This window comes from Hippopotamus amphibius, chromosome 2 (assembly GCF_030028045.1).
Source record: "Hippopotamus amphibius kiboko isolate mHipAmp2 chromosome 2, mHipAmp2.hap2, whole genome shotgun sequence".
Classification (NCBI taxonomy): Eukaryota; Metazoa; Chordata; class Mammalia; order Artiodactyla; family Hippopotamidae; genus Hippopotamus; species Hippopotamus amphibius.
Genome location: NC_080187.1, coordinates 149,990,336 through 150,006,260, shown reverse-complemented (window position 1 = coordinate 150,006,260; position 15,925 = coordinate 149,990,336). Strand labels below are relative to the sequence as shown.

The 15,925-nt window shown below is 43.1% G+C and overlaps 1 protein-coding gene across 5 annotated transcripts in view; it reads right to left on the bottom strand.

The window, feature by feature from the left end:
* MTHFS (methenyltetrahydrofolate synthetase) overlaps positions 1-15,417 on the bottom strand; it is a 338,992-nt gene extending 323,575 nt beyond the window's left edge. For 2 of the 5 annotated variants that reach the window (XM_057722142.1, XM_057722139.1), the window contains exons 1-2: positions 15,037-15,417; positions 7,294-7,555 (exon numbers count right to left, since the gene is read on the bottom strand). In XM_057722142.1, the coding sequence (XP_057578125.1) occupies positions 7,294-7,555; positions 15,037-15,153 (379 nt within the window). In that variant the 5' untranslated portion in view covers positions 15,154-15,417. Of the gene's footprint in view, positions 1-7,293; positions 7,556-8,793; positions 8,923-14,376; positions 14,917-15,036 lie in introns of those variants that run through there. The other 3 variants (XM_057722141.1, XM_057722143.1, XM_057722140.1) reach the window with 3 other exon arrangements.
* Between the last annotated feature and the right edge of the window lie 508 nt (positions 15,418-15,925).

The following is a 15,925-nucleotide window of genomic DNA, read 5'->3' as shown; positions in this document are numbered from 1 at the left end:
AGCAAGACTTCGCACTCCCCATGCAGGGGGACCAGGTTTGATCCCTGGTCTGGGAAGTAGATCCCACATGCATGCCACAGCTAAGAGTTCTCATGCCACAACTAAGGAGCCCACCAGCCGCAACTAAGGAGCCCTCCTGCCACAACTAAGACCCGGTGCAACCAGACAAATAAATAAATATTAAAAAACAAACAAACAACAAAAAACACATGATGCTGGCACCAGAAGTACAGATGATTTAGGAGAAGAGCTCTGTTCCTAAAGAGTCCAAGGCTCCAATGTTTTTTTCCTGCACCACCAAGCAATTCTCTGACATCAGCTGGGTGTCCAACAATTCAACTCAATTCTGGCACAATCTACCTGGAGACAGTGTTAGATCCCAGAGGGTCAGGGCTCAGTCCCACAAGACTGTCTGCCCTTCCTGCAACCCCCACACCAGACGCCAGTGGCAAGTTCAACAAGGCGGTAACAAGGCTGTTACCTGCACTTCTAACCTATAGGCTATAAATCAGTGGTTCCCCCGACCCCCTCCTTGAGTTGGATTAACTTAATTAATTTGCTAGAGCAGCTCACAGGACTCAGAGAAACATTTTACTAACTAGATTACTAGTGAATTATAAAAGGACACAGCTCAGGAACAGCCAGATGGAGGAGATACACAAGGCAAGGTACAGGGAAAGGGCGCAGAGCAACCAGCTCTCCAAGCCCCGTCCTTTTGGGTTTTTATGGAGGCTTCACTGCAAAGGCATGACTGGTTACATCACTGGCCACTGGGTGGGGAGACGGCAAGCTCCAACCCCCTCATCACAAAGTTGGTTCCCCTGGCAACCAGGCCCCATCCTTAGGTGCTTTCCAAAGTCACCATATCAACATAAATTCAGGTGTGGTTGAAAGGGGTGTGTGTGAATTATCAAGACACCTTTATGGCTCTTGTTAGTTGGGAAATTCCAAGGATTTTAGGAGCTCTGCAAGAAGCTGGGATGAAGACCAAATATAGATTTCTTATTGTAAATCACAATATCACAAAGTATCTCAGGAAAAAAAAGAAATATACCCCCTAAGAGAATTCGTAAAACAGGGGTATATATGTTAAGTGCCAGGTGAATAAGAATTAGAGAAGAAAGGGACTTGTGTATTGGGGCAGCCAAGGAAGGTTTAGAGAAGGTGAGGACAGCTTATTGTGGACAATAACTGCCATTTCTGATCCCTCACTATATGAGCCAGCTCACTACTACAAGGCACTTCACATATGTCATCTTACCTTATCCTCTAAACAACACAAGTGGCCGCTGCAATTATCCTTGATTTCACAGGAAAAAACCTTTGTACTTTGTGATGCTGAGTAATTTCCCCAAGTGGTAAAGCTTAGATTCAAATTCAGATCAGTCTGACTCAAAAAGCAACAATCTTAAGCGCTAGACTAAAAGATACCACCTGGAAGGAACACCGAAGAAGGCATTCTAGCCTTGAGAAACAGCAGGTATAACCAAATTTCACAGTAATGCACACAGTGTGTTCTCAGATGACAACTCAACCACCGCAAAAACAACAGAAGCCACGTCAGCTACAAGAGCCCCGTTATTGAGCACCTACTATATGCCAAGTACTTTTCACTCAAGCTTCAAAACAGACCTGGGAGGTAGTTTCAACCATTTACAGGTGACAAAACTGACACTCAAAGAAGTATGACAACCTCCCCCAAAGTCACACAGTTAGAAAGTAGCAAAACTAGAACTCACACCCAGGCTTATCTGATTCCCAAGTCTATGTTCTCGATTGCTGTGAAACAGTGTCTGCCAGCAGACTACTTTGCCTGAAGCAGAGGAACTGCACCAAGCAGAAGAAGGAGTCAAAGTGAAAAGAGAGAGAGGTCCAGACAGCAGCCTGAATGTTTAAATTTTATCCAATGTCCCTTCTCTTGGCAACAATTAGCTAGTAGGAACCTCAGTCTGCTCAGGCACACAGATCTATGCTGTATACAGGGAAAGGCTTGAACAGGGTAGATGGCCTGTACAAACAGAGGTACTTTAGGAAAGGCAATATGGCCAGGAAACCAATTGGAAGTGTATTGCAATGGAACAGATATGAAGAATCAAAACTGTAGACAAAGGATTCCCCAAAACTGGAATTAGAGAGAGACGAGTGATAAAAACACTACAGAGAAAAACCTGGTGATACTTGATAACTGGGTGGGTAGAAAAGAGACAAGGATGAGTCTATGTTCACAAACTGGCTACTAACAGAAATGTGAAAAACACAAAGAGAATAGTAAGAATGAATTCTGACTTGCTGAAATCCAGGGACACTGGGACAGCTATGTGGCAACAAAAAGCTGAACAGGACAGCACAAAAGAGAGGGCCCTGTGATACGCTGGCACAAACCTGCCTCCACGAGGGCAGCAGGCTGGTAAACTCCACAATGGCAGGGCCAGGTCCACACTGTTCCCTGCTGCATCCCCCATCACACCTCCCACAGACAGGTGCTCAACAAATATCTTCTGAATAAAGTATTACGACCCAGGACGTCTCTGGTGGTCCAGTGGCTAACACCACACGCTCCCAATGCAGTGGGCCTGGGGTTCGATTCCTGGTCAGGGAACTAGATCCACATGCATGCCACAACTAAGAGTTCGCATGCCGCAAATAAGAGTTCACACACACTGACTAAAGATCCCACGTGCTGCAAGTAAGACCTGGCGCAGCCAAATACATACATACATATGTAAATATTAAAAAAAAAAAAGTATCACGATCCAATCCAAACTTCTTCAGCCTATCCTCAAGGATATCACGACTCTGCCAAATGCCTTGATGAAATTCACACCCACCCTCTCTGCTGTATTCTTGCAGGTGCCATGTAACCCTATTAAAGAAAGAAAAGAGGTCAATTTAATGGGAATGACCTTAGTAAGCCAATCCTAACCCACCCAAAAGTACTGATCATGAACAACCTGGGGGAAGTTACATGTCATGTTCAAAGATTCTGTCCTTGACAATGTCTCATTCAATCACTTTAAAAGGTTCTGGCTGAGGACTAGAAAGTCTTCATTACGATCATTCATTTACTTGAGTTATGTGTCAGGCACCCACACACAGGTACGAATTCCTAAAAAGCTTCCAGAAAGATCAAAAATAAATAATCAGCACAAAGTTATGACTGCAAAGAGCTTATTATACCCTACAGAATTATAGAGATGATTGACAGCATAGGTGAGTTTGATTTTGGACTGTCCAGTATCCATTGCCGTTGTTCTGGAAACAGCACTTGTTTTTCCTGCAGTGAATCGCTCCCAGCCTACTCTCAGCTCAGTGGTTTGGGCTGGGCTGCACGGGTGGGCACAGGACTCTGTCTAGTCAGTCAGTACATCCTATCTCCCTGGTTACAGTGAGTGGCTCAAGGATGGATATGTAAGACCCAGGCCTAAGTCACTCAGCCTGGTCCATGTCCTTGGCCAGAGTGACTGATTTCAGGATGGCCACTTGACCCAATTTGGGTCAATAAGAGTTAAGACCAGGACTTTACTGGGACTGTTAGAAAACAGACTTGCTCTTTTCTGACAGGACTGCTAGCAGTAAGGATGCTATGGAACCTGGAACTTCCATGGCCACCTGTGGCACCAAGAAATGAAGCCAACATAGATGAAAGCACAGTCAAAAGGCAGAGATAGAGAAGATCCTAATGACTGATCCAGCCATATCTAAAACTAGCCCTTCTGTGGATTTTTCGGTCTCTGAGCCAGTAAAATCCCATTTTTGCTTAAGCCAAGTGAAAGATTATGCACCTTCAACGGAAAGATTCCTAGCTGATCTGTTGAGCTGACCAAAAAGTTCATTCAAGTTTTTGTGTAACATCTTACAGAAAAACCCAAACAAACTTTTTGGCCAATGCAATAATTGCCCAAGCAGTCCTCGCTTTGAAAATAAATTCAGTAAAGAGGCAGCCCCTCCACTTCATTTACCCTTCTGTTACTTTGCTATATACATAATACAAAAATAACTCATGTGAAATTTTTGCTTAGGAACTTATAACTGCAGCTGAGAACACAGAGCTCACTTTTTTCTAACCTGCGATAACATGAGCAAACCAGAAAGATAAACAGGCTACATAAGCTATACTGAGGACAACCTGAACTCTAATCAGCTTATGCCCAACACTGTGAAGCTAGATTTATGCTGTAGCACTGAAGATGCCACACTCTAAACTGCTGATGCGAGTAAAAATCCACAGTGCATAACGTGATGCTGGGAGATAACAGCAGAGACTGCCAACGCGCACATTTCCGTAAAGAGCAAAGAGCTTCAGCTCCCAGACTGCGACTGCAAGAAACTGCAGGTATAATTCCCTAACCCTTTGCAATGCAGATTGCAAGCATCTGCAAAGAAAAACACATGGGGAGAAAAAGCAAGCTGTCCCACAAACGTGGCACAAGTAAATGCTATGGAGGAGAAAAAAAAAAATGAACAACCAGTTTTGTGAGTGAAATTTTTTCTGTTCAGAGCCAAACCCCGAATGTCTATATTCTTAACATTCTGTTTCTTTTCATCTGACACTTACATTTGATGTATACGACAGGTTGGGATACTCATTCTATTTACATATGTTTTCTGTCTCCCCAGCTAGAGTATGAGTGCCTTTAAGTTCAGGACCTTATCTTTCCAGAGCTAATACAGTATCTAATATAAAGCAGATGTTCAGAAAATATTTGTTGGAGATTATCAAAATGTTAAACACTCAAGTAGCACTGAGTTGATTATATAATGAATAATCCTGACTTCCTTGTTTAAAATTAATAGTTACCATTTACTGAACAGCTCCTATGTGCCAAATGGTGTGCTAAAACCTGTATATAAATGATTTAGCTCCTTTTCTTGAACTGAGTTTATCCTAACTAGAGCCAAATTAAAAGGAAAGATCATGGTTCTTCCTTATGCTTCCTGCTATTGTACTTAAACAGAAATAGAACAAACGCATGAAGGTTCAGGGTGACACATTTTAGCTCAACTCTACAAGGAGCAGAGCTGTTCTACAAAGACAATGGGCTGCCTCTGGAGAAACCGATTACTGGAAGATACCAAGTACCATTTCAATTAGCAGGGACACCACAGAGTGATGCAAGCATGGGAGGAACTGTTAATATGGTCAACCAGAATTAGGAAAGTACCCTGGATCCACCTATAAGCCCGTGAGTCTGGAGAAGTGGCTGATGAAATGTGAGCAATGTCAGTGAGCAATGTCAATTCCTATCTTTCCTCATCTGTAAGCCTGGGCTGCCTCCCAGGATACACTATATCCCCTTATGCTTCATTGTCTTAAAATGTCTTATAACGTTGGCATTCATCTGGTCTACGGATGTAGGACGTGAAGGAGGTAGACCTCAGCGTACTTTGGTGCCTAAACATCTAGCAAAGCACAGGATTGTATAATATAGGAGAAAAAGCAGCAAAATAAATAATCCCCCTACTACCATGAGCCCTTGACTGTGTCCCTTCCCATCCTGTCATATTGATTTTGTAGGGTATGTTGTTAACAATGAAAAGGAACAAAAATTGAGAGAAGACTGCATAAAGCTTTGCTGGGATTTCTTTGCAACTATTTAAGTCTTAATCAAAAATAAACACCTCTAAGACAGGTTTGAGGCATCATACAAAATAGCACCCTTAGCTTGTTTCGCTTCCAGCTCTCTGACTGCTTGATAATGATTAAATCTCCCAAGTGACTGTTGGCCAGGGAATAGCACACATAAAGGTCCAGCAGCAGAGAAAGCAAAATGGGGTTGGCCTAATTTGAAAAGATACGTGCACCCCAGTGTTCACAGCAGCTATTTACAATAGCCAAGACACAGAAACAACCCAAGGGATGATCAACAGGTGATTGGTTTAAGATGTTATATAATACACCACGTGAAATACTACTCAGCCATAAAAAAAAAAAGGAAATATTGCTATCTGCAGCAACATGGATGGATATAACACCAAGTATTATATGATATCACTTGTATGTGGAATCTAAAAAATAATACAAATGAATCTATATACGAAACAGAAACAGACTCACAGATATAGAAAACAAAATTTACGGTTACCAAAGGGGAAAGTGGGGGGCTGATAAATTAGGAGTATGGGATTAACAGTCACACACCACTATGTATAAAATAGATAAGCAACAAGGACTTACTGTATAACACAGGGAACTATACTCAATACCTTATAATAATCTAAAATGGAAAATAATGGAAAAATATATATACATATGACTGAATCACTGTGCTATACACCTGAAACTAATACAGTATTACAAATCAACTGTATTTCAAATTTTTTTTTAATGGGGCTGGGAAACAGAGAGATTCAGAGTAGCTGGAACTCAGACTATAAAGTGAGGGAGTAGAAAGATGTAAAAATGGAAAGAACAGCAGGGCCAAATCAGGAAGAGCCTTGTTAAGGAATGTTTACTTCAAACTAAGGGCAGCAGAAAGTCACTGAAAGATTTAAACAGGGGAGAGAAGTGGTCAGCTTTGCGTTTCAGAAATCTTGTTTCAATTACTATATAGATAATAGATTGAGAGGGAGGAGAGGAAGAAGAGTTGGGAGGCTGTTATAATAATGCAGGCAAAGGAAGATGGTGGCTTAGACTGCAGCAATAGCAGTGGAATTAGAGAGATGTGGGCAGATTCAATAAATAACTCAGTAAGTAAAATCACCAGGACTTGGCAATGGGCCACACGTGGAACATGAAAGAAAGAGAAGAGTGAAGGATGATTTTGAGATTTCTGGCACGGCCAACTGGGTGGCTGACGGTACTATACCCTAAGAGAAACACAGGATGGTAGGCATGAGGGAACATGATTCAGTTTGGAATATGTTGTGTTTGAGATGACCATGTGACCCCCAAGTAGTTGACAGGTCTGAGCTGGAGATATAAGTGCTTATAACATTAATAATAACATACTCATTACCATACAGACTGTAACTGAAACCATGGGAAATGCAGTATTATTCAGGGAAAATGTATAATCCAACCCACAAGGTCAGGGCAAAAGTCTGTGAAAAGGCAACAATACCTTAATATCTTACAATTACAGCTGACACTTGACAGCTTACAGAGGGCATCTCACCCTAAGCCAGGTTAGGTGGGTGTCTTGGAATGTAAGTGAAATACAAATTCATCCCCCACTGGGATGGGTGGAAAAGTGACCCCCACTGACCCAACCATAACAAGCAGATCGGAGGTCTAACAACCCATCACAGCCTGACAGCATCCTAAGGTGTCGAATCTAATACCATAACACTCACCTGTTGACAAGGCCTCCTCCCGAACCTCGTCCTCACCAGGCTGATGAATATTCCAGGATGTCTTGGGAAGTGAAGAGATTTCCTCCACAGATGCTAATTTCACCATATCCATGTGACTGCTCTGGAACTGGTACCGTGGGATAAAGCAGGTTTTGCCTTGTTGGAAAATGTCCTTGATGATCTCTTCTGTCTCAATTTCATCTTGCATGCTCAGAAAGATGGAGATTCTTTTGGACTTTTGATACTGACTATGGGTAAACACCTAAATGGGAAATGATGGCAGTTATAGGTTCCAAAATTATACTTTTAAAAAATCGTGGCTCCCCCCTCCACCAAAAAAAACATAGTGGCTCCTCTTAAGTTTTCACACTTTCTCCCTTTTCTCTCAGCCTCTCCAACCTCTTCATCCAAAAACAAACAAACAAAAACAGCAGAGTGATATAAGTGCTGAAGGCTGACTTTAACTTCTGGACCCAACCCTTACTTCTCTGATCCCTTTAAACATCTACTCTAGCAGGTGCGAAAACTCATTAAAAAGTGACTTGGGGGCCCTGCTTGACTCTGACCTACCCATTCTAGCAGACTTCAGTAATGTCACCCACTTCCCCGAGAGTCTCTGCTTTATTTTTTTTTTTTTTGGGGGGTACACCAAGTTCAATCATCTGTTTTTATACACATATCCCCATATTCCCTCCCTTCCTTGACTCCCCCACCTCGAGTCCCCCCGACCGTCCCCGCCCCAGTCCTCTAAGGCATCCTCCATCCTCGAGTTGGACTCCCTTTGTTATACAACAACTTCCCACTGACTATCTATTTTACAGTTGGTAGTATATATATGTCTGTGCTGCTCTCTCGCTTCGTCTCAGCTTCCCCTTCATCCCCCGCCCCCCCAAACCTCGAGTTCTCCAGTCCATTCTCTGCATCTGCATGCGTTCTTGTTCTTGTCACTGAGTTCATCAGTACCATTTTTAGATTCCATAGACTCATGTATTCTTTTTTTTTTAAATTATTTTTTGGGGGGTACACCAGGTTCAATCATCTGTTTTTATGCACATATCCCCGTATTCCCTCCCTTCCTTGACTCCCCCCCCTCGAGTCCCCCCCACCCTCCCCGCCCCAGTCCTCTAAGGCATCTTCCATCCTCGAGTTGGACTCCCTTTGTTATACAACAACTTCCCACTGACTATTTTACAGTTGGTAGTATATATATGTCTGTGCTACTCTCTGCTTTATTTTAATGCTGAACCTTGGCTCCCACAAGCTTGTTTACTCCCTGGATGGTTAACCTTCTCGCTTCCCTTATTCTATCCACTTAAACCCAACTTTTCCTGACTCCTACAGAACCCTTACTATGTTAAGAGTCACTGTACAACCTAACATTTACGTGTTGTCATAAGTCAATTATTAATTGTTTGGTGTGCCCTAAATGTAGCACCCTAGCCAGTTTGCAAACTCCCTGGCGCAGACAGCATACCACACAATTCTCGTAGCTCTACCTACCTCCATCCCATTTGCTACAGCTCTTCTGTTCAGATGAATGTTAAAATGCTCACAAAGATGGAAGGTAGGGGGATCCTGGAGAGGCAAAAAGCCATCTAAAAGCATGTTTTAAGAAGGTGGACCTGGGTGAAAGAATCTCTTCGTACTCAGTTTAATTAAATTAATTTAATTTAAATTAATTAATTAATTAATTTTTTGCCGTGCTGGCATGTGGGATCTTAGTTCCCCGCCTAGGGATCAAACCCGTGCCCCTTGCAGTGGAAACACAGAGTCTTAACCACTGGACCGCCAGGGAAGTCCCCCTTTGTACTCAGTTTAATCATTCATGAGGCAGGAGAAAGGGGTTGAGCTTTGCTCACTGTAGAAATTTTAATAATCCCAGAACTTCCCCAGTCTCAGAAGTTAGCTCTTAGCTCCCTTTTTTTTTCCCTTCCTTTTCTGTTCTTCCGCATTCTCCGAGCTTAGGAGGAAAAGTTATAGCAAAAGTGGCTTATAAATATGAGTGCCAGAAAGACACAGGCACAGAAAGTCCAGTTATTCCTATTAAAAAGGGACACAGAAGTTAAGCAGATAGAGCACAGCAAACCTGTGCTAAGGAAGGAAGTTAACTCCATCTTTCAGAGCTGTTATCAGGCCTGAAGTGGGCAGAACAAATGGAACTGTGAAACCCAGTCGTTGGGCAGATCTGAGGCTTTTGGCACCTAAGTACTTTCTGGGAAAGTTAAGTGTCTATCTTGTTCTCTTTAAAGCTGCACACAGAAAATCAAAAGCTGAATAAGCAGTAATAAACATCAGTTAAAATTCATTGTGAGACTGCGTACACACACTTATCTTTCTTTCTTCCTCAACTCTCATTTATATGACAGTAAAGAAGCACAAAAGAAAAGGAAGCCATGATAGCAGTGATAACAAGGGAATAGAGATTTGACTAGTTTCTGCAAGACACAGTGGATAGGACAGTATTTACAGACAAAAGAACAGCAGATCATAACACTCGGAGAACATGGATGTAGGTCAGACAGAAGCCATTCTTCCCATGGAATTCCCACGGGACTACAAAAAAGCAAAGGAAGTCCTCATTAGCTATCACACCTTCATTCATAAATACGTACAGACAGTAAAGGGTCATCAAACATTTTAGAAAGCCAAACACAAATTAGAAGGATCTTTTAAAAGGGGAATTGATACAGCCACTATGGAGAACAGTATGAAGGTTCCTTTAAAAACTAAAAATAGAATTACCATATGAGCCAGCAATCCACCACTTGGTATATACCCAGAGAAAACCATAATTCAAAAAGACACATGCACCCCAATGTTCACTGTAGCACAATTTACAATAGCCAGGTCATGGAAGCAACCTAAATGTCCATCAACAGAGGAATGGATAAAGAAGATGTGGTCCATATATACAATGGAATATTACTCAGCCATAAAAAGGAACGAAATTGTGTCATTTGCAGAGACGTGGATGGACGGAGAGACTGTCATACAGAGTGAAGTAAGTCAGAAAGAGAAAAACAAATTAACGTATATATGTGGGATCTAGAAAAATGATACAGATGAACTTATTTGCAAAGCAGAAACAGAGACATAGACATAGAGAACAAACATGGATACAAAAGGGGCAAGCAGGGTGGGATGAATAGGGAGATTGGGACTGACATATATACATTACCATGCATAAAACAGATAACTAATGAGAACTGACACTACAGCACAGTGAACTCTACTCAAAGCTCTGTGGTGACATAAATGGGAAGGAAATCCAAAACAGAGGGGATATATGTATAAGCATGGCTGATTCAACTTTGCTGTACAGCAGAAACCAGCAGTGTAAAGCAACTATACTCCAATAAAAATAAATAATAAATAAGGAGGTGGAGGGAGTGATCCAGCAGGAAACTGAGATCATTATAATTCAGAGAACATGGATTTTTTTTTTAATTCTAATTAGTTTTCTCAGACAAGTTAAAGAAGATAGATGCATCTATAAAACAACAGACTGCTTTGAAAAGAAAGCAGCTGAGGAATTAAAAAATACTTGGAAATTAAAATTAAGATTACCAAAATTAAAACAATTCAGGAGAAAGCCTTAAGTAGGGGAAAAAGACAAAAACATGGGGAAAATGAGAAAAAATGTTGAGATATAGAAGATCGACCTAGGATTTTTACTATTTGATTAACAGGAATTACAAAAAGGAAAAGAAGTAATCAAAGACATAAAAGATTAAGATACCAGTCTTCAGATTGAATGGAGGATAGGTGCTGAGCAAAACAAGGAAAAATAATTTTAAACTTGAAATTCAAACTATCAATCAGGTAAAAACATTTTCTAATGTATAAAGTATTAAAAAGCTTACCCTCATAGATATTTTCTCCCAAAAAAAGTCACTTGAGAATACAATCTAATAAGATAACAAAAAAGAAAAGAAAAGAAAAGAAAAGAAAAGAAAGAAAGAAGGAAAGAAATCTAAGAAAGAAGACACTAGATTCAAGAAACAGCCCTGACTTGGAAGCAGAGTAAAAGGAAACCCAGGGCAATGGCTATACCACAGGCCAGAAGGCAACCAGACAAGAGGGAGCAGTAGGCTAGAGTGCTTTCAAGGAGAAAGTGGATTTATTTTAACAGACAAAACGAAAGAATCTATTGATAAGATAAAGACATATTCTTGTTTTGCCAAAACCGAAAAATAAAGGCAATCAGAAACTTTAACAGAGCGCTAAATTAGAAATTTATACTCCAAACAGGAAAATCAAACACAGCATAATTTTGAGCAATTATAAAGCATAAGAAAAAAGAAAGTATTTGACATTAACACTTGAAATATTCCCCTCCTAGCTACACACATCTAGTGACATTGAATTATATATCCTTTTCTTACACATTCAATGATACAACTTGGTTCAATAGTGAATACTGTGTATATAACCAAAATACTGTCAATACTATTTACTTGAATTTCAAATTTGTAAATTAGGCACAGAAAATGCTCAGCAGACATTATAGTTATAGAACAGAGTATAAATATTATAAAAACTTGGCAATGTAAATATAATGATACCCGTGTCAGAAACTGGCAGATAGAATGAAAGATAAAATGAGTACTCAGCACTAATTTCCTCATCTTATTTGTTGAGGAGTCAAGATACGGCATAAAGCTTAATTTCTTTACCATACATTACTTTCCTGATAAATTTCTACATTATTTTTTAAAAGCACTGTGGCAGACTTCCTAGGTGGCACAGTGGTAAAGAATCCACCTGCCAATGCAGGGGACACAGGTTCGAGCCCTGCCCTGGGAAGATTCCATGGAGCAACTAAGCCCGTGCGCCACAACTATTGAGCCTGTGCTCTAGAGCCCATGAGCCACAACTACTGAGCCCATGTGCCGCAACTATTGAAGCCCATGCGCCTAAGGCCCGTGCTCCACAACAACAGAAGCCACTACGAGGAGCCTGCGCACCACAATGAAGAGTAGCCCCCACTCGCAGCAACTAGAGAAAGCCCATGTGCAGCAACGAAGACCCAACACAGCCAATTAAAAAAAAAAAAAAGTGCTGTGGCAATAAGAACAAATATGCCCCTTCTTAAAACACTGACAAAACACTGTTCTAGTCCCAGCGCACTGATACTTTGGACCTTGATCCATTGGTTAGTCATGAAATTAACAGTGGGTTACAATCAGCAAATGAAATAGAAAATATCACAGTTTGTTGTATATAGTAAGAGTTGTGAAACATCTGGTTGTGAAACAGATTTCTTATATGAGTACATTTGTTTGTATGGGGTAAAATGTATTTATTATTGAGACTCATGGGTCGGCTTTTGAATTTTTCTTTCTCCTTTGATGTCAGCTCTCAGTTGTCAATCTACTGCTATCGGTGGTTCTGTCTCTATATGGCTATTTCGCCCACTTGGAGTTTTTTAATTCTAATCTACCATAGACAAAGAAACCAAACTGAACTCATCTTTAGTTTCCCCATGCCCCTCCAAAATCCACTCCAACTTTTACATTCCTTGTGCTTAGTAACGTTAAAAACCCTTTATCCCCAGCTCTAAATTTTGGAATCATAGGTGACTCCTCTTTTCCAGTACTCTCTAATCTCCAACCAATTAGTTGCCAAGTCCCGCCGATTCTCAGTGCATAGTCTCCCATTTACCTGCTTTTTGCCCTCACCTTCACTGTCCATGCCCTTGTTTACAGCTTTATTCCCTCTCACCCAAATTATCACAACACCCCCTTACTAGTCTCCACATATTTTCTTCTCATTCTTCCACACTCAACCCATTTTCCAAAAATGCTGCCAGTACTCTCTTCCTAAAGGATATATCAAAAATATGTAAAGCACTCAGTGCATCCCTTAACACACTTCTTTAACGCTCACAAAAGGTCTGCAAGGATGACATTATCCCTTTTAAAGATAAGGAACCAGAGGCTCAGAAAGATTAGTGGACTTGTCCAAGGCCCTATGCAGCTAAAGTGCAGTGGAGCCAGATTAAACCCAGATCTGCAGAGTTCCAAAACCCATGTTAAATGGCGTCCTTCCTTCTCTTGTTGAAGTATTCCTGCACATGTTCACCCACCCTACCTTCCCTTCACCTGACAAAATTCATCCTGTACTACAAAATATATCTCAAACATCTCCCTATAGAAGGAAAGCTTTCTGATTCTCCCCCCGCTAAGCTACGTTTCTACAGCTTTGGTATTTACCTTTACCACATATCTGAAAGCACTGCCATTCTTTATTCCCATGTCTGTTTCCACTTCCAGACTCTGCTCCTTCACAGCAATCCTATCTTTTTCATCCTTACAACCCAGTACATAGCAAAGTATGGACCATAGTAAGGGTTCAATATATGTGAATTAATTACCTAAATTTTAAGTACCTAGAGAGTAAGGATAAGATCCTATACTGCTCTACATCCACTAAAGCAACCAATGCCTCCCTCACAATAGCTAAAAATACTGTTTGAATAAACTAACATCTGCATAGACTCCCTCCCGCACACCTATGTATATGACGAGGGGAATGAAATGCTTGTATTTGCTTTACTGCTTTAACCCATAGGAAGCTTGAATTTGCGAAACTGATGGATGATAGACTAGTGAAGGGTAATTAAGAAATTCTCATGGCATATCTAATTTCAAGGGACATCAAGGAAAAGAACTCCCATGCTAATTTCCAAACATAACATTAGTATCTATGTCAGAGACAGGATGCTGGAGAAGACGGATCATTAGTTCAGCTTAGACTTACTAATATTTACTTATTCACGGGACATCAATCTTTTTCCCTCTGGTGTCCAACAAAAACCAGTCTCCCAGACACCTTTAGCACATGCCTTCCGGACAGGATCTGACTGCCATGTTACTCATAAGAAAACTGGCATAACATGAACAAAGTATATAGCAAGTCAGTGGGCGAAAGTAACAAAATCGAGGTGTTATAACCAACAGACAGGAAACCGGCCTCAATCTCCTAATTTGTCTCTTCTGCTTCCTATCTTCTTGGGCAGCCTGAATGTAAGAATCAGTTCTTTCTTTCATTAATTCAAAAAACCATTTAATGTTCACCTACTGCACGACAGGAGAAAGCTAGGCCCCGAGGCTGCGGAGACAGGGCCCGGCCATCCACAGGCTCAGGGACGTGCAGGCAGCATTGGGCTTCCATCCTTGAGCATCTCTGCACCCTAATTTGCTCTTGCTCGTGTGAAGTAATTGCATTTTCCTCTGGTCATTTTACTGCTATGACTGGACTCTTCTTTGTACAATTTTTTTTTTTTTTTTTTTGGCCGCTGGGCGCGACTTGCTGGATCTTAGTTCCCCTACCAGGGATCAAACCCGCGCCCCCTGCAGTGGAAGCGGGGAGTCCTAACCGCTGGACCGCCAGGGAAGTCCCCCATAATTCATTAAGGCTCACTAAAGGTACCTTGGCGCTCAGGTGTCCGCCCGTCTCCCCCTCCAGGTCTTTCTGTTCTCCCGCTGCTCTCCCCTCAGCAGTCCGTCACCCACTTTCACCCTCTCCCTCATAAGCCCCATAACTCCCCACAGCGCACTCAAGCCCGGACCCCGAGGCCCACAGCATCCCAACACCCACAAAGGTACTCGCGCGCGCTCAGAGGGCCACAGCGCGCGCTCCGCGGACGCGCGCCCGCCGGCGGCCTGCGCCTGCGCAGATCCGCGGGCCTGGAGCTGCCCGGCCCCGGGCGCTGAGGCGGCTGTCGTCGCGGTCTCCCACCTTCTGGGCCAAGAGGCGGGACTGGCGCAGCCGCTCCTCGGCGCTCAGCGCCCGCAGACGCTGCTTCAGCTCGGCCCGCAGGCCGCGCTTGGCGCCGCTCACGGCAGCCGCCGCCATCGCGCGGGTGCGGTCCGGGCCCGGTCCGCAGGCCGCTGGGTCCGCCGGCCCCGGGGGAGGGTCCGGGCTGGGCTGGGCCGGGCGCGCCCCCCGCTTCCGGGTCGCCGGGCGCACCACGCCTCCCGCCCTTGGGACCCGAGCTTCGGGCCGCCTTCGCAGTCAACACGCGCCCCTCCCCCAGCAAGTCGGGGGCGCCCGCGTCTCGGCCGCTGGCTCTCCCGGCAGCAGGGGCCGCACTGCACGCCTGACCTCCCTGGGCCTGCGGTGTTGCGGGACGGAGTTCTGCAAAGGCCCCCGACAGGACTCTGGATTCCCTGGGGGCCACGTATCGTGAAGTACTAGGGCTCTCTGGGCACTGGAAAGGCAGAGGCAGGCCAAGTAGAGAAATCGACGTGATACGCAGCCCTACTCGCTAAAGGAAAGATGACTCTTTTAGTGTGTGATAGGGCCTTCCTCTTTTTCTTTTCCAGTAGGCGGGAGGGAGCGGGTTTACTGCCGACGGGCGGCACGAGTCCTTGAAGTAGCAAGCGGTTTTCCCTTACTATCAGAAGGTCGCTTCTGTTCATCTCTGGAGAACGCAGGGCTGAACGTTAGTTCATTACAAGCTCAAGGTCCAACAGTATTTTTACTGTAGGACAAGTGGAACTTGCTCCTACTATAAAAGTTCTGTTCTGGGACTTCCCTGGTGGTCTGGTGGTTAAGACTCCAGCTCCCAATGCGTGGGATGTGGGTTCATCCCTGGTGTAGGAACTAAGAGCCCACATGCCGCTTG